At 38.3% G+C, this 20,138-nt stretch overlaps 1 protein-coding gene across 4 annotated transcripts in view; it reads right to left on the bottom strand.

Annotated features, from left to right (window-relative positions):
* Kiaa0825 (KIAA0825 ortholog) overlaps window positions 1-20,138 on the bottom strand; it is a 424,652-nt gene that overhangs the window by 261,612 nt on the left and 142,902 nt on the right. For 3 of the 4 annotated variants that reach the window (XM_036206767.1, XM_036206766.1, XM_036206769.1), the window contains one exon: window positions 11,701-11,840. The exons of the other annotated variant lie outside the window; for it this stretch is intronic. In XM_036206767.1, coding sequence (XP_036062660.1) covers window positions 11,701-11,840 — 140 coding nt within the window. The remainder of the gene's footprint in view (window positions 1-11,700; window positions 11,841-20,138) is intronic. 4 annotated transcript variants of the gene reach the window in all.

Below are 20,138 nucleotides of genomic sequence, written 5' to 3'. Positions count from 1 at the left end.
GCTGAGAGGTTTATTTCCTTTCGATTCAACACAGTCTAACTTAAGACCAACAAATATATCTCATCAGGAAACTGGAATGGATCCAATAAGTGTCACAAGCCACCTTCATTAAAATAAGCTGCTTTCATTTTCATATCATGTTTTAGCAACATAATCATTCCTTGAAAATACTTCAATTTATATAAGAAAACTTGCCATCTATGGCAGAACACAGTTCTACTTCTTAGAAGATTTAGCCTATGCAACACATTTTACTATTCACTTTTTAACCTTTGTTATTTTCTGACCTGAGCAAAAATAGCTATTTCTCTGTAAGTTGTACTGATTGTTTTCTAATCAGACATCTTCAACTGAAAGCTGAAGAGACTATTCATAGTTTGAGATGTTTCTGACTTTTTATTATATGCTTATAAAGAAAAGTTCTGTGCCAAATATACTGTATTTGAAACAATGCAAAACCTGTATGTGTACATATGTATATATACTTACATATGACTATTTATCTACATAATCTTGGTATAACTTTCCCGGAGCCAACTTGAAATTAAATTTTATTAGTTAAACCAAAAAGAAATTATTTATGAAGAAAAGCTGTCTCATAATAAGCCAAGAATTATGTTTAATTAATAATAAAGTTTGCTTTCATAAGCATATGATCAAACATAATTTCAATAAAAATGAGTACAAATTTACTTTTATAAACACCATTACAATAGCTAATAACTTTCTGAGTATGCCATTTCTTACTGAAAATGACAAGAATTCTACAGGAGCTTAATATAGTAGTTGCTCAACTGACTGGCAATAATTTTGCCACTTCATCTTCAAGCTATTTGGAGTAAGTAGGAAAATTTAATATGGGACAATACCAAAGATGCCACATAAAGTAAACAGCTTTTTACAATTAGTGATCTGTATTTGAGCAGTTCAACAAACATAACAATGTTAAGAACTATACATGAGATTGCAAGTCTCTTCTAAACAACATCATACATACGAAGAGGTGGCCACTGGTTTTGAAAAATAGAAGGCAGATTTGTTTAAAAAAAACCTAGTTTATTATTCATAAGTACATCTGCTTTTCCTTTACTAAGTTCTTATCAGTATAGTAAGAAAAATGTGACCTCTGATTTTTCATTCTATATCTGGAAAACTTTATCAATTGGAGACCATTTCTTCTACGGGATGATGCCCTTGAGTTTCAATGATTACATGAAAGTAACTCTCTGAAATGTATCAGATACTATTCATGTCATTTAGCCACCTTGTCTGAAAGTTCAGAACACAAACATGAAGAAAATCTACATGAAGTCACCAAATAACAGGGAAGAAAGATCTTTAACTGGACATTATCTGTCACCAAATGAAGTTTCCAGTGCCAGCAATGGGCTACATTTCATCAAACTGCTGCCCAAAGGGGCTCCATGAGAACACCCCCAAACAATCCAGGCTATTATCAAGACTATTAATTGCTCTACACAATCTAACAGTAAGACCCTTTTGCTGAACACAATACCACCATAATTCATTGAATGCATAGAAGTTGAGCTGGTGCCTACATAGAGCCATCACCTCTGCTGACTACTATTCATGGCACTAGAGCATACCCCCATTGCTACCAAAAGGAGAAAGGTAGACACCATCCCAGGCACAAGTGGTGACCTGCCTGCAAGATCTGCTGGTGGCACAAGCTTGTGAGAGTAACCTAAGAATCAAAGAATATCTGATTGAATTTAAGGCCCATTGCATAAGATGGAACCCATTCTTGATACTGCTTAGGTGTCCAAGAACCCTGAGACTAGAGAGCCCAGGGACATATTGTAGAACCAAATACTACTACCATTCTTCTAAGGAAATAGAGCATAAAATGACTCCTGATGACATTCTGCTACTCTCATAAATAAGTGTCTTGCTTAGCCATCATCAGAGAAGCTTCCATCTGCAGTAGATGGAACAAATTCAGAGACTCAGAGCCAGACAATGTGAAGAGAGTGAGAGACCTTGGAACACTCAGTCAGAAATGGGGTGTCTCCATCAAATTCCTCCCTTCAGGGCTCAGGGGACTCTAGAAGAGGAGGCAGAAAAATGAAAGAGCCAGGAGAGATGGAGGGCACAAACTAAAGTGTTCATCTAATTATTCTTTATCAACAAAAACTCAAGAATCAGATATTGGGTAACAATAATTATCAGAGAAACAGTGGAGAAGAGACCAGTCACTTTATTGGCAGTCTTGGGAGTGTCAGAGTGCATTCAAAATATCCCACATTCCCCCTTTCATCTAAATAAAAAGAGAATAAAAAGAGAACACAGTAAAACTATATACAATAAGAACAATTAATAAGAAATTAATTGAATTAATTAATAAACAATTAATAAGAATTACATTTACAATGTCTAGTCCATTTGCATTTGGCAAATTCAGAGGAAATACGCCATTATTCATCCTATCTTGGCAAGTCGAGCATTTGTACCCAATTCACTTTCTATCCTAACTTGTATTAATAACCCAAAACTATCTTTTTAGATCTTAAAACATTTTCCTAGATAAACAATTTAAGCTTTTTTTGTCTCTCAACCTTATGCACTTTACACATCTTTTGTGAGTTTCTTTTCTGAATTTGGTAACAAGAAAAACTGTAACTATATCTTGTCTTCAATTCCATCAGAGACCTGAGAAGGATACAATATTACTTGAGTAAACAGGAAGTGCAAAGCAAACAACTTCCAAAACTAAGAAATGACAGAAACATCTGAATAGCCACCCAAGGTTCCTCTGCAACACTGGGGCAACCATCTTCAACCTCTTATAAATTTTGAGATAATATTTATACTTTAAAAAAAGTTTTAAAGAGTCAAAATAAAACCAAAAGATTATGAGATTAGTGGCAAAATAGAATAATTCCTTAATTTTGGTTTTTCTTCTATTCCATATCAGATGGCTCTTCTGACAGAGGTTTTGGATTTTCCTTTAACAAGCATGCTTGGGTTTAGAGGAGAGAGTCATTCTCCAACTCCAAATCCAGCTTTAATTTTTAATTGAACTAACACTACAAAAAGAATATTTGCTTTATATGTCTGTAGAGAACAGGAGAAATAAACATATGGGAAGATTTATGAAATTTTATCCTGTTGGAAATATGATATAGCAATAGGCCAATTTACTCTTTTCCTTGAGACATTTTCTCTGGATGAGTCTCCCTTCTTCTTCAGATGTTTTATCTGTCCAGTGGTCTTCATATTCCTTAGACCGACCCTTTCAGAACTCAAAGCAGTTGCCAACTGAATAAAGTATCTATGGTATGATGCACATACTTTAATTTTTCAAACTCCCCAAAATGAAACACATCCATTTGCCAAGTTTCATTTATTTCAGTAATCTTGAGATTACTTCCTGCATGTAGGAGAGTTTGGTTATTCAAAGAACAAGTAGGATATTTCCTTATAATTTCCTTGGCTTGTTGCCAAGTGATAGAAAAACCTTTCTTCAAACCTTTGCTATTAATGTGGTATTTGTTATGAAATCCTGAGGCTTCTAGCACATTTCCTACCAGCAGCTGATCAATTTCATCATTACCTTGTGCTAGAGGGCCTGGTAGACCTGTATGGGATCTAATATATGTTATATACAAGGAATAATTTCTATTTCTGATTACTTCTTGTAATTGAATAAATAACTAAGTTAATTCTGAATCACCTGGAATAAGTTCATAGGTTTCAATATGTAAAACAACTCTTTCTGTATATTAAGAGTCAGTAATTATATTAAGAGGTTCTAGAATATCTAATAATACCATGAAAATAGTATATAATCCTGACTTTTGAACAGAATCAAAAGGGCATTCAGGCACTTTGGTTAAATTTCTTGACTTATAACCTGCCTTTCTTGATTTATTTGCATCACTATAGAATGTAGGTGCTCTCCAGAAATTGGTGTAAACTGTACAATGTGAGGAAGGATACAAATAGCTCTTTCTATAAAATTAAGTCTTTTGCTTTTGGGATATTTGTTGCTAATCTCTCCCAAGAAAATACTGCAAGCTCTTTGTCAATGTACATTTTCTGCCCATGAGACAACTTCAGCATTAGTAAAAGGCCCCACAATCTCTGTTGGGTCTATTTCTGGTAATTATGAAGTCTACATTTTCCTTTCAGAATCAATTCAGGATCATTTTCTACAAGGGTCTCTAATATTTTACTCTGTTTATGCGGTAAAAATATCCATTCTAAGCTGTTATCTTCTCTCAAAATCAATTCAGAATCCTTTTCTACATGGGTCTTTAATTTTTTACTTTTTATGTGGTAAAAATATCCATTCTAAGATGTTGTCTTCTCTCTGCATAAGAATTCTTGTGGGAGAAAGTATAGAAGGTAAAATTATCAGAATATAATCAAGCTTTGGACCCAAATGATTGACATGTACATCCTGTAATTTCTTTTTGAACCTTGGCTGATAATTTTTTGTACTATTTAAGTCCTTATCACTTAAGATTTGAAATAAATTACTTAGTTCTTGAGTAGTTAACCTGACTATTGGCTGTAGACAGTTAATATCTTCCAGAAACTTTTGAAAATCATTAAGAGTTTGTAATTGATCTCTCCTGATTTGTACCCTCTGTGGTTGAACTTTTTTGTAAACTTATCTTATATCATAGGTATCTATATAGAATCTCCTTTTGGGATTTTTTTCAGGAGCAATTTGTAATCTCCAATAAGGCAACTTTTTTTACTTCTTCAAACATTTTTTTCTAATATATCTGAATCTGAGTCAGCTAGTAAAATATCATCCATGTAATGGTAAATTATAGATTGAGGAAACTGTTTTTGAATTATTTACAATGGTTGTTGTACAAAATATTGACACAAGGTAGGACTCTTTAACATCCCTTGTGGAAGAAGTTTCTGTTGATATCTTTTAACAGGCTAGCAATTATTATTATAAGTAGGCATTGTGAAGGCAAATTTTTCTCTATCCTGTTCTTGTAAAGGTATAGTAAAACAACAACAACAACAACAACAACAACAACAACAAAAACAAAACAAAACAAAACAAAAACCACCAATAGACCATCCTTTGGAAGTCAAGAAGGAAAGGGAATTCCAGGTTGTCAAGAGCCTATTGGCTGAATCACCTTATTTATGGCTCTTAAATCTGTTTACATTTTCCAGGTTTCTTTTCTTTTCTTTTTTCTTTTTTGACCTGAGGATCGAACCCAGGGCCTTGCACTTGCTAGGCAAGCACTCTACCACTGAGCTAAATCCCCAATCCCCCAGGTTTCTTTTTAATGACAAATATAGTGGAATTCCAAGGACTGGTCAATTCTTCAATATATTGACCATATAGCTGCTCCTCTACCAGCTGTTCGAATGGCTGCAGTTTTTCTGGTTTCAAAGGCCATTGTTCCAGTCAGACAGGTTTGTCAGTTAATTATTTTAAAGGTAGAGCTGTTGGTACCTTTGAATGATCAGCAGCTGTTGTGCCTTGCTTCTGTACAACCAGAATGGTTTGTGGCTGTTATTGATAATACCTTTTAATATTTTTCAGAAAGCATATTTTACTTTATGGTTTGTTTCTGAGATTGGAGGAATGTTAATGTGGTTTCTCCATTGCTGTTACAAATCACGTCCCCTTAAATTCATTGCTATATTAGCTACATATGGCTTTAATTTTCCTATCTGTCCTTTTGGCCCTATATACTTGACCTACCTTGTACTTTGTTTTACCTGAGATAAAGTTTTAATCCCTAGAATCTGAATATTTACCTCCTGAAGAGGTCAATCTGGATGCCAAGATGTTGCTGAAATTATTGTTACATCCATGCCTATGTCTAGTAAACTTTCGATTACAATGCCATTTATTCATATTTTCAGCTTTAGCTTTGTTTTATGTCTCTCCTGAAGCTGTTCTGACATCCAGAGCAGGATGGTTTTTAACAACAGGCACTATATCTCTTAATTGCTCTGTGGAGGAATTTCCCCAATGCTGACAGGGAATGATTTAACCAAATTTGATATTGGGGCCTGTGAGAAGGCCCCTAAGGCATTCCTGATGGCAAAGGATTACCTTTTCTGTACCTTGTTGATATGCATTCATTAGTCCAATGCTGGCCTTTGCCACAACTTCTGCATATTCCAGAAGGCTGGGACACTCTCTTTGGATTATCTCTGGAAAAAACAATGCTTCTAGGAATACCTTGCTTTCTGATGACCTTGTTTACTGTAATTAAAGCATATGACCTTTCTATTTTTCTTAATATTTTTAGAAAGCACTTCTTCTATCCAAGTATCACCATAAGCATGAAATCCAATCATAGCTGTATTTCTTGTCCAGTTATCTATTGGTGCTGCTTTTGCTTTTAAAGGCCTAATCACCCTTTGCATTCTGAATTAGCATTTTCAAAACCCAAAGATTCAATTATTATTTGTCTAACTTCTGGACCTGATATCATTCTATTTACAGCTAAAGCCAATCTTTTTAAAAGATCAGTGACTGGGCCTTGTACAATATTAGTAAATGACTCTGTCCTCTTTCCTGACTCTTCAACCTTGTCCTAAGCATTCAAAACTGCAACATGGCATAAGATGAAGATATGATCATCAAATGTACTGTCTTTGCAAATCAGCATACTGGCCATCACTGAGGATCTGCTCTCTGGAAATTTTCATACCTCTAACCCCACTTCATTGTTCTATGACCTTAGTTTTCTCTCTATACCATGTTTTAAATTGTAACTGAGGACCAGCTTCAAATCTTGCTGTAGCTAACCAGTCTTGTGTAATAATTCTGTTCTGAGTTGCCCATGAATTTAACATCTGCTTCAAAAGGTGAAGCATGACATATGAAACTACTGCTTCCTTAAATCTCTTCAAATCTTAGATTTCTACAGGATCCCAGTTAACTTCTGTAAACCTTGCGTGTGCCCATCTTCTGGTGGTTGTTCTAGAAATGTAACTGGATAAATTAAGGTTGGCTAACTAATAACCTCAGCTGCTCCTCTTTGCTTTATATTGTAATGACAAGGTAGGTTCTGCTCTAAACTTCTCTGTCTCTGTGTGAATATTTTTCTTAGTTTTGTTAGGCTTTTCTAAGTATTATATATTATCAATTTTTAGTATTTAGTGCTGATATCAAACCACTTTTTTTAAGGATAAAACATGAATTATCAAATTGATAATGATTATAATTAACAATATGTCAATCCCAGTTAAGTTGATTATCCCTTCATTTAATTTTTCTGTTCTCAAAACATCCATTGTGGAACCACATAGAGACCTAATTCCCCATTCTTAACATAGGGAAAAACTTTTTTTTTTTTAAGCTAATTCCCCTGTAAGAATTCCCAGAGTCTCACAAGATCTGCTGATGACCTCAGCTGTCACTGCAGGCTGGGCGAAGAACATGGGTGGTGCAAGGTCTGGCTGAGGGTTGCTGCAGCTGCTCCCCTGCAGCTGGGAAAGTGCTGTGTGGCAGCAGCAGTAAAAGCCCCAGCAGTGTCAAGGTGACTGGCCTGGCAGTAGCCCAAGGTGGGGGTCCAGAGTAAGCCCTCCACCTATGGGGAGAGGGAGCTTGCCTGAAGAGCAGACACAGGAGGACATTTAGAAGAAGCCTATGTGGTGGGAAGTGGGGGTCTGGGGTTTGCCTAAATGAAAGAGCTGGCTGGCAGTGGGTGGTTAACTCTGGCAGTGTTTGGGGCCCAGCCACCTATGATGTTTGGGGCCTGGGACAGAAGGCAGCCAGAGGCTGCTCTACAAAGGCTATTATGAGGAACCCCCAGATGCATACAGAGGGCAGAGGGCCTGGGGGAAGGGAGAAAAACCAGCTATGGTGGTGACTGCAAAGCCACCAGTGAGCAGTTGCCTTGTGATCTAGTGCCCTGTTCTGGAGGCCAAATGAAACATTTATCTAATTATTCTTTATCAATAAAAACTTGGAAGTCAGATACTCAGTAAAAATCTGAATGATCAGAGAAACGACCAGTGACCTCCTCTTTCTCTCCTTCCTTGGTCCAAAATGGGCAGAGAATCTTTCTAAGCCCCACCCTACTACTTCCTGTGCCTCTCTATATGTCTCAGTCCTCCCAAACCTCTATGGCTAATTTTGGTCAGACAGTAGCTAGCTCTGCCCTCTGAGCCAAAATAAACTTTATTGGAAGTCTCAGGAATGTCAAAGTATGAGCAAAAAATCCCACAACAACAAACAAGGACTTCTAAACACAGCAGGACCACATGAAAATATTAACTCTCAGAGACTAAGGCAGCATCCACTGGGCATGCACAAGTCTGAACAAGATAGAGTCTCAGCACTCAGAGGAGAAGAGGACACAGGCCCCACCCCTAATCCAGAAGCTGTCTCCAATTGATAACCACTAAGAAATGAAAAATTAGTTTTCTCCAGTGGAGTTCCACATAGGATACAAGCCACTCTTAAGGGCAGGCACCATGACGGGCAGCAGATGGTAAACAGAAAATGAACTCAATGGCATTCTAGGACATTTTCTGTTTCATAATGTATCATAACTTACAGGTCTTCTACAGACACATTATGGCATCTAGTTTTGTGTTTTTATGGGATTCCTGTGTTTGAGCACCTGTGTGTTGGCCTGGATATGTGTGTGTGTGTGTGTGTGTGTGCCTGTGTCTGTGTGTGTCTGTGTCTATATGTGTTTCTTTTTTGCTTTATCTTTGGCTTTTTTGTTTTGTTTATATGTTTATTTCTTCTTATTCTGATTTGTTGGGTTTGGTTTATCTTATTGTATTATTCATCTTTAGATGCCTGATTGTTCTCTAAGGATAGACAGAAAGGATGTGGATCCAGATGGGAGGGGAGGTGGTGAGATTGAAGAATCTGTGACAGGGAAAGCTGTAATCAGAATATATTATATGAGAAAAATATCTATTTCCAATTAAAAAAAAGTAGAAAAAAGAATTTAAAAGTTATAAACAAAATAGAATATAATTAGAACTCTGAAAATTAATTTTAAAAAGATCTGAGAATGCTCTCATCACTTACAAACAACACAGCTTTGTATATAAACTATGCTGTCTTTTCATATACTTCAATCATATCTAGGTCATTAATTCCTAATAAGTTAACTACTGTGTAAATGCTTGCTATAACTTATTGCTTATGGAACAATATCTGGGGGAAAGCTTGAGAATGTTCAGTCCTGAAACATTATTATTTCCTCAAATATTTCCTATCTACATACCATTCTTACAGATACAGAAAGCCAACTATATTTATCTCAAACTTCAGTGTTCCTATTTTTAACATTAAGATAACAATAGCTTTGAGTTATTAGCTTTCTGTTGCTAAGAAAATTAACTTCAAGGATCAGAGATGTATTATGTCTCATAGTTTTCATTCATGGTCATTTTAGCTCTCAAGGTCTTTACCCCAAGGACTCAGTCCTTTACAATAATCCCTGCTTCTTAGGATATCATTACTTCCTGATAGTTCATCAAGTTAGGAAACCATTAATGTATTCCATCAATGACAGCAGAGCCTTCCTAATCCAATCATTAACACCTTAGTATGTGAGCCTGAATGGGACAATGTATACACAAGCCATAACAAGTATATACTTCATAACAGTCTAAGAATAAACCTATAAAATAAATGTAAAGAGCCTGGCAATCATATGACACCTATTATATACATGCAAAATGTTAGTTATTTGAGTTTCCTCCTAGGAGAGTAGAGCTACAACCAGAAGCTAAAAATGTTGCTTTTAAGTGAACTTTGTGAGATTCCAGGGCCCAAAGGCGGTGCTCAAAGGCTGAGGGGAAGATCAGGTGTAGGGTTTGGGAGAGGGACAATATCTATGCCTCTGCATCAGCATTGTGCTGAGCTTTGACTATCCATGGCATTATAGCTGTAACCCTGCTACAGTATTGGAGGAAAGAGATGTGCTGAAGGTACATGGTCTTCTCTAGCCTATCAGTCTCACCTATTGTGTAAAATTTAACAGGCTTGCAGGCATGCATCATTAAAGCTGACCTCCACAGATACACAAAACACTTCAATTCTATACCTGCTATAAGGAATATGGAGTGGGGGGTGTTTCCTATCAAATACCCCAAAACCTGTTAGGAAAAGGAATTCAAATATTTTTACCATCTCTACCTGGTAAGAATTTTATGCAAATGTTTTAACCCCAATCCATAAGTAAAATCTTTGCTACACCTCAAATTCCAGGAATTTAATGATTTGGAGCAGGGACCCTTTCCCCTTCCCCATTTTGATGTGCCAGTTGAATAGGACTATGCAGTTGGAATGCAGCCAATGGGAAAAAGACAGTCGCCAATGATTTAGAGTAAAAACAGGGGCACATCCTGTCTCTCTGTGTTACTCTTCTGAGCACACTGAGAATAATTTTTTGTCTTATCCAGACACTACAGTTGGAGTGGTGGTCTCTTTCTTTGCAACTCAGAATCAATTTTTAACATTCCCTTTTCCTGGGTTGGGGATTTAGCAAGCACAAGGCCCTGGGTTCGATCCTCAGCTTTTCCTTGAACCAGATTTAATGAAAATTGCCTCTGTAGCAAAGCCTGCTGGCAACCTGAGAGCCAGATCCTCTTCTTCCTGGAGGAAAGTACCGCTTCACCCACTAAATGTGCATCTATTCTAGCCTTTGTCTCAGGTTTCCTATAATTATAACATGGCTATAGGCATGGAGGAGATAAAATTCATTCTCTATCTCTTCCTATTCATTTGGCCAAACTGTAAATCAATTCATTTTCTTTCATCAATTTCTGTTTCTAATTTCCTCTTTAAACTGAGGAAACTATGGTAGGCTGCTGTAGGATGTCGTTCTCTATGCTGTGAATATATGTTGCTCTGATTGGTTGATAAATAAAACACTGCTTGGCCAGTAGCCAGGCAGGAAGTATAGGCAGAGAGAAGAATTCTGGGAAGAGGAGGGCTGAGTCAAGAGTCAGCAGCCAAACACAGAGGAAGCAAGATGCCAAGACAGAACTGAGAAAAGGTACCAAGTCATGTGGATAAACATAGGTAAGAATTATGGGTTAATATGTTAATTTAAGTGTAAAAGCTAGTTAGTAATAAGCCCGAGCCAATGGCCAAGCAGTTATAGTTAATACAAGCCTCTGTGTGTTTACTTGGGGGACACGAGTGGGAGAGGTTTGTCCCGACCACCAGCCAACCCTGACATAGGTAATCTTCAACTACAGAAGTGAGTTTATGTACCTAAGTGCCTGCTTTGAAAGCCAAGGGGAAAAGCAATATTCTGAGAGACATTTCTTCTAGGTGGCTTTTGGGAAATGAACAGGAAGGTAGATAAGAGATGGATTTGGGAAACTGGTTTTAGGAGGTGCTGTGGATGTTTTCTAGGTATGATACCATCCTTGGTTGTCAACCTGATTACATCTGGAATTAACTAAAGACCAAGAGGCTAGGCACAGCTATGAGGAATTTTTTCCTTAATTAAATCATTTGACGTAGGAAGACCCACTTCAAATCTAGATTTTTTCAAGTGGGAAGATCCACCTTAAATTTGGACCTCGCTTTCTGCTGGTCTCTCTCTTCCTGCTTGCTCTTCCCTCACCATCAAGTCTATTCCTTTGCTGGTTTAGGGTCCACTTCTTTGGGAATCTGGAATATCCAGCCTTTGCTGTTGTTGGGCTTGTTTTCGTTTTGTTTTGTCTTGTGCTAAGGACATTCTTGAAACTGCAAATACTCACTTGAGCTTCTCAGCAGGATTCTTGGTATGAGGCCACCACTGTGCAGCAGGGTCTCCAGAAGCAGGTTCCACTTACAGCATGGCTGGGATAAGAGTAGTTTCAACTGACCCTGGGTGTTCAGTCCTCTAGCTGATGGAGGCCTTTCAAATGCAAGATAAGGTGGAGTAATAAAGTTAATCTGTCTATGAAATTAATAGCCTTCAAGTCCAGATGTAATGCCAACTCCTTGAAATGCCAATTCATCCCAGATTACTTTGAAAATGCTTTCATGCTTGCTTACTTTAGGATTGCTCAGGGAAGGAATTACATTTACTCTCAACTAGCTAAAAGCAAATTAATGCTTGGTAGCCTGCCAAATCTAAAATTGATACAAAATAACCATGCCTATATTTTATAGAACCTATTTTTCTTTTTCTTTCTTCCTTTCTTTTTTCATTTTCATGGAGAAAAGAAAAACCACTTACGCATTGTTTTGAATGTCATCATTTGTTCATCCACTAAAGGCATAACAACTGACTACTATATACTATTTACTTCTTTTCTTATTGGGGAAAGATGCTCCAGTGAGCTTTTGAATACTTTGAATGTTGCTATATGCTGAAATTGCTACTAAAACTAAAAGAGTTCAAAACTTCTGTGAAGGGTCAGCCAAATCTAATTATTTAATAAGGAAATCCTTAAATCAACACACAATTATCAGAATTAATGCTACCACTCACCCTGTGACCTACTTAAGTAGTGTCATCAGAGAGAAATAATTCCAAGACAAACAGGTTTCTGCTTTCTAAACTGTCATCAGTTTTGAGCTGAACAGCAGCTTCCCCAGGGGACTACTTTCATTTCCTGTGTAGCAGCAGGGCATCAGAAAGCAGGAATTATCCAGTTTCCTTCGAAAATCCCCCAGTTTGACTCGGATAACAGCCATAACAAGGGAGACAAACTTAGAATAACAGCAAACGGAAGAAACAGACCTAGCCTGTGGTGCTGGCTACAGGGGCTGTGGAAATAAGCCACACAGGGAATGAACGCTGTGATTTGGGTGGGTGTAGAAGTGGGAATGTGAGAGGACAGTTACAGCATAGTCTGCTGCACCGTCATTAGCAATGGCTCCCTAAGTGGTTGGCCACTCGATACCAGCACATCTAGACTCTCGATCTCTGGCTTTTCAAACCTTGGTTCCCAGATATGAGGCAGTGGCATGAGAGAATGTGCTTAAATGTAAACATGCAAATTCTTCTGCGCTTCTCATTCTCAAGCCTAGGCTGGCCCGGAATTCAACTTACAGTATAGCCCAGTTTTGCCTTGAGTTCAAGGCAATCTTTCTGCTTTGGGAACCCTAAATTATGGGATTATAGGTATGAACCATCACATCTGGCTTAAATTGTGAGCTTCCTCTCATTAGAAATTGCAAGAGTAGATCACAGAAATCTGTGCATTGAGAAATTCTGCTGCATGCGAAGGCTTGGGACCATTCTTGCAGGCAGTGCTTTCTTAAACACAGTAATAGAAACAAGAAAAGATTCATATCACTTTTCAGTCCTTGAGGGCTTTGTACCCATCCAACATTGGCTTTGACTTGCTGCCAACAATGGACTAAATGTTTGTGTTGCTCCAAAATTCAAATGTTTATACTTTAATTACATACAATGTGCTATCATCTGAAGATGGGGTCCTTGCAGGGCAAGGTTGGGTCAGGAGGTAGAGATGTCATGAATGGGATTAGAGCTCTTAGATGAAGAGGTCAGAGAACTATCTTGCCCTACTTTGGCCATGAGGGTACAAGGCTTTTCCTGTTAGCAATCTGGATGAAGGCCTTCACCAGAATCTGACCATGGTCCCCTCATGTCAGACTTTTGCCCCAGTATCTGTCACAGCATCCTGTGTTAACTATGACACCATTTATCCATGGAGCTTTGTATGATTCTATTTACCTTAATCTTACCCATCTACCCTGGCTAGTTGTAGTCAATTCCACACATGCTGAATGATCTGAAAGAAGGGAATTCAATTGAGAAACTGCTTGCCTAAAATCTAGCTGTAGGCAATCATAGGGCATTTTCTTAGTGATTGTTGTGGGAGGGAGGGCCCAGCCCTGGGCTGGTGGTCCTGGGTTCTAAGAAAGTAAGCTGAACAAGTCATGGGAATCAAGCCAGTAGGCAGCACTCCTCCATGGCCTCCATGGTCCTACCCCGTTTGAGTTCTTGTCCTAACTTCCTTGGATGATGACCCAGAAGCATAAGCCAAATAAACTCTTTGCTTTTTTCTCAACTTGCTTTTGGCTGTGGTGTTTCATCACAGCAACAGTAACCCTAAGACACCACCCTTTAATTTATAGCAAAAAAATGCACTTTCTCTGAAAATTCTTGACTAAATGTTTCTGTTCAGAGTGGCCTCTGAATTAAAGAATTTATGACAAGCTTACATATTTCAGCATTTACTATTTTATAAACTAAAATTTAATCTCTTCATCTAGACTCAGGTGTCTTGAACACACTTACTTTATAATACCCAAAGTATCTACCACTGCGTAATGCAGACGTTGCTGATTGACTTAATTGATTTGTTAGCATGTACATGGATAGGCAAAGAACAAAGAGAAAAGAAAAGAACTTTGCAGTTAGAGTAAGAGGCAAGAAAAAGAGAAATACCAAAGATGTAAATAAAGACATTTCAAATCATCTCCTCCTTGGCATGGTATCTGAAACATTTCACAACTTCATGATGTACAAAATTCTTCAATCTGTACTTAAACTTTGGACCAATTTAGGCTTCCCTTGTGAAGCCTTGATAACTGGAAGCACAGGTAACTCCTTAGTATTTGAGCAATGCCAAGTAGAGGAATTTCTGACATGGGTGGCTAATGAAGAAGGAGGAGGAGGAAGGGGAAGGGAAGGGGAAGGAGGGGGGAGGGGGAGGGGAGAGGGAGAGGGAGAAGAAGGAGGAGGAGGAGGAGGAGGAGGAGGAGGAGGAGGAGAAGAAGAAGAAGAAGAAGAAGAAGAAGAAGAAGAAGAAGTAGTAGTAGTAGTAGTAGTAGTAGTAGTAGTAGTAGTAGTAGTAGTAGTAGTAGTAGTAAGTTCATTCTCAGTCAGAGGAGTCAAAGCCACGGCTTCTGAGCATGTCTGGAATTCGGAGTTACTTTCCATTTACTGTGCTGGCTCTTTGAAGTTTTGAGCCTGGTTCTAAAAGACACCAAGGCCATCACTACTTTCCTGAACCTTTGTGCTGGGTTCCTAAGGAGCTCTGCAAGGCATGATAGAGGAAAAGCAGCTGGTGGCAGTTGCTACAAGTATTGGCTAGCCTTTCCCATCTACACATTACACTTGAGAGTTAGCAACACAATGGAAGGAGAGTTCTGCTAGAATACAGAGTGAGTTTTCTGACAGACCACTGGAAGATGACAGGAGCAAGATCATGGGGGAGTTTCATGGTGGGGTTCTCTATCTACTGAGTTTAAAATGGGGGAGTTTCATGATATGGTTGCAGTGTAGAAAACTGATTGGAGATAATTTGTGTTTTTAACTCAGTCCCTCAGTCACATAATAAAATAACAGAATGTCATTTCATTTTACTTTATCTGAGTACCTGATTAATGATAAAGTCCTTCATTTAACAGATGAGAAGATGTTTACTGAAATGCACCTTAGTTCTCGAATCTTCCAACTTGCTACAGATTTTGAAATGTACAGTAGAATGAATCACTTTGAGGAAAAATAAAACAGTACAAACATTCTTCAGTCACCAAGCTCTGAGTAATGAATGCACTGAAGAATCTGTGTGGGGCATATGGAGAAGCATATGTTCACTCATCCTTTGAGCTGGTAGAGCTGTGAAATCGAGATTAGTCTGAAAAACGACAGAAAGGGAGAATTTGTGTGTGTGTGTGTGTGTGTGTGTGTGTGTGTGTGTGTGTGTGTGTATCAAATGTGTACATGTCAAATTATACTATGACATACAGAAGAGAATAAAAATTTTCAAATCCATCAAAACTCATACATTTCATCCTGGAAGACAGAATAAATTCATAGTTGGGTTGTACTAAATTTATACTCCAGTAAATGCTGTGTTTCTGGGCTGTGGATTAGCCTAAAGAATTCATCAAGTCCAGAGGCAATGAGGTTCAATCTTTATTGGTTTATGGAAATTACAAACAATTATTATGGAATACTCATGAAAACTTTTAGCTCTACCCTAGCTATATGCCTATAAAGTAGTTCATTTATAATTTCTCCATTTTTTATATGTGCTCACACAGGATTTTTAAGTCAGTGAACTTACCCCACTCCTAGTACACTTTTTTATATTTCCAACTTTACTTTAAACCCAGGCCAGGAGTTCTGCATCATACTCAAGTTATGATATGAGTGGGCATACTGCCCATATTTTATGACCATAAGTGAATTTATCCTACCAAATACATGTCTTGGAGAAGCTACTAGATGGTGAACTATGGAATGCACACCTCAGGACCACCCAGCAGTGTGGGCTCCTGTCCTTCATGGCAGCTGGCTCAACAGGCTGTGCAGGTCTAGGCACCAAGAAGTAAAAGTAGGACTGTGTTTTCAAAAGTTCATGGTGATCTACTGGGAAACCATTGCTTTGCACCCCCATAGCCTCAATTCTATAGATTTTGTGGGAGAGGAAGCCCAGCTTTTTTGGTGAAATGGTGTGGGAGCAGAGCAAAGTTCTGAGTAAATGTGTAAGGAGCGGATGAAGTTCTGAGTGAAGGTGTGTTGTCAACATGACCACAGCCATGTCAATTGTCCCAATATCTCAGACCCATGGGAATTATTGCAAGGCCTTCCTCAATTTGAGTGCAAATATTGACAGTGTGTAAAGAAACTATCAACCACAGCTTCCTCCTCCAAGATGACTGCAGCCTGAGACTACTCCCTTAAAGAAACCTACAGAGACTACCTAAACCTGCCTCCTTGTGTAGCTGTATACCATGAACTTGACTCCTTACCCAACTGTATACTGTGAACCTGCCTCCTTACCCAGCTGTATACAGTGAACCTTCCTCCATATCCAGCTGTATACCATGAAGCTGTCTCCTTACCCAGCTGTATACCATGAACTTGTCTCCTTACCCAGCTCTGTACCTTGAACCTACTTCCTCATTCAACTGTATATAAAAACTCATCTCCTCACTTCAGATGTATAAAATAAACACACTGAGTCTCCCAGTTCATATCAATCGAGTGTATGGCCCGCCTGATCCCAGCTTTTCTATATATGTGTCTGTGTGTCTGTCTTTTCGATATTCCCTCATGGGCACTGTCAGATCAATCTTTGAGGATGGGGGGTCATAGTGACTCTACTCAGCATATGATATAAGTCAGCAGACATGATGCACAGTGGTGATAGGAAGATAGGATAACTAGTCAAAGGATGTGATGATTATGATGGTGATAACTATCACTTGCAAATCTGAAAAAGAGAACTGCCTACAACAGGAACTACTCTAGTTGTCTTAATGCTAGTCTGTATTTAAACTGCTTGAGGGTGGGAGTGGGGTTAAGACAGAGTTTCTCTGTGTAGCCTTGGCTGTCCCAGAACTTGCTCAGTCCTAGATCCAGGTTAGGCTCAAAGTCTGCCTCCGCCTCCTGAATGCTAGGATCAAAGGATTAAAGGAGAGTGCCACCAGGCCTTGCTAAATCAATCTCTCTCTCTCTCTCTCTCTCTCTCTCTCTCTCTCTCTCTCTCTCTCTCTCCTTTTCTTCTCTTTTTAGACGTTGTGACCAGCTTTCATTATGAAGAATCAACAATAGGACTCTCAGCACTTAACATGGGGAACAAACCTCAATAGTATAAAGAACAGACCATTCGGGAAGTCAGTAACTCTACATTTTCTTGTCTTTACCTCTTGGCTCATGCTAGATAGATCAGAGGGGGAAGGAATGCATACAGCCTTAATTTCCTTAACTTCTAGACAAGACAGGATATACCACCAGGGAATTGAAAGTCCTAGAGAAGAGCTATGGAATATAATTCAGTTGGTAGAGTACTTGCCTAGCATGCACAAACCCATGTTTAATTCCCAGCACTGCAAACACAAGTGTGGAGACCACAGCTGTAACCTCTCAGCACTTGGGAGGATCAGGAATTCATGGTCATCTTCTGCCATATCACAAGCTTGGGGCCTTTTGTGAAACATGAGATCTTTTCTCCAAAAACACTCTCAAGTAATGACTGACTCCTGAGAGTTGTTTAGGTGTATGCTTTAGAATCCTCTTCTTTTGGTTTAACAATTGGAATTGTGTATTTTGCATTGGATCTCAAAATCCTACCTCAAATCTCACAGGTCACACCCATTAACAAAATAAATAAATAAATAAATAAATAAATAAAGAAAGAAAGAAAGAAAGAAAGAAAGAAAGAAAGAAAGAAAGGCAATTAAGGAGTGTTAAGAGCTGAGGAAATAGTCTTTCCCAGTGAAGGGCTCCCTGATTTTATCTAATACTAAGTGGTCGGCACTAAATTATATATATACAAGTAACACTAAATGGAATGAGCAGGTTGTATTTATATGTTTTCAGTACACACACACACACACACACACACACACACACCAGTAACAATTAAATGACCTCTATAGGAAATGGTGGGGGTCCAAGTATGGGAAATACTGGAGGGAGGAAGGGATGGAAAGAAGAAATTGCATAACTATGTTTTTAATTTTTAAAAATTAAAAAGATTAATTAAGAAAGAAAATGTGTTGACATATTAAAACAAAATAAACAAACAAACAACCCACCACTCTCCCCAAGGCTTACTAAGTTCACGCACTCCTTCAATAGTTGACTTGAAAGATAACACAAATCTCTCTTGACTTCACTATCTCCTTCTTTCCCTCCACTTTGAAAAAACAACTATTTTCACCTGAATCTTTGTTCAAGGATCTGCTCCTTAAGAATATTCAAGTTGGGATGAGCATAGAGGTACTTACTGTATATTTCAATCCTTGTTTTAAGAATATTGAACAGGTACTCCAAAGACATTTAGTTAATAGACATGGCTACTTTAAGTCCAGGTCACTCTGCCTTCAAAACTCTTGTTCTTTGCCTTATGTCATGTTTCCCCTAATTGAGCTTGATGGATACTCAGTGGATAACTTGCATTTTCTGGCACAGATGTTTGGTTCCAACATGTGATTGAAGATACCAAATTTTTAACCTCAAATTGAGTTTGGTCTTAGGGCTATGTTCCAAATTGGAGCCATGTTACTTAAGGTATAGAGAATGATTTCAACCAGATGGTTTCTGGCATGTATCACTGGGACCAGTTAATATCAGAAAGCATAAGGGACGTTATTCAGAGAACAAAGTCAGGAGTATCACTCAAGACAAGCTGAGGGCCAGGATCCTGGTGCAGGGAAGCAGGAGCAGGTGAGTCCTAGCATCATGACATTACTCTGCATGTTCCATAAGTTATCTCTTAGAATCTTTCCAAGAAAAGGAGCAGAGGAAACTTGTTTGTTTTTCGAGACAGGGTTTCTCTGGGAAACAGCCCTGGCTATCCTGAAATTCACTCTGTAGACCAGGCTGGCCTCAAACTCACAGAGATCTTCCTGCCTCTGCCTCCTGAGTGCTGGGATTAAAAGCATGTGCCACCACTGCCTGGCAAGCAAAGGAAACTTTTAAAGTCACCTTGTCATCTTTCTACAAGAAGGTAATTTTAGTACCTGAGAAAAAAGTCATGGAAATTAAAAATTCAAAATATATTCTTTTCAACTTTAACAAAAACATAAAAATTTCAGGTAGTTGGCACTGAAAATATTTATAAACAGTTGATATCTATAATAGGCATAGCTAAATCATAATAGTATTTACAATTACAGATGATTGAGAAAATAGAAATTGAGGGATACTCATCTGCTTATGTATGTATGTATGTATGTATGTAATGTATGTATGTATGTATGTATGTATGTATGTATGTATGTAGAACTTGCCTTGATATTCAAGCTAGCGTTGTCCACTAATATAGAGTTACATTCTCAAAAAAAGATTACAAGCCAGGTGGTGGCAGCGCACGCCTTTAATCACAGCACTGGGGAGGCAGAAGCAGGCCTATCTCTGTGAGTTTGAGAACAGCCTGGTCTACAAAATGAGTTCCAGGACAGGCTCCAAAGCTACACAGAGAAACCCTTTCTCAAAGAAAAAAAAAATGATTACAGGTGTGCATCCTCACACCTATGTATGTAGTGCTGGGAATGAAATTGCGGCTATGTGCATGCTAGGCAAAATTATACTCTCTAGCACTTCTCTATGGGTTTTAACTCCCTGGCATTATATCCAACATTGTCTAACAATTAGAGAATCTGGTTGTATGCATCTCTTTCCCTTTGGTTCAAGTAGCATGAACCAAGAGCTGAAGACAAGAAAAAGTGGATTCATTAGCAAGTGCTTTCAAGGTTAATTAATTTTAATTTTGAAACA

Source organism: Onychomys torridus, chromosome 15 (genome assembly GCF_903995425.1).
Source record: "Onychomys torridus chromosome 15, mOncTor1.1, whole genome shotgun sequence".
NCBI classification, from domain to species: Eukaryota; Metazoa; Chordata; class Mammalia; order Rodentia; family Cricetidae; genus Onychomys; species Onychomys torridus.
Note: the sequence above shows the minus strand (reverse complement) of the source record. Positions and strands in the feature narration are given on the sequence as shown.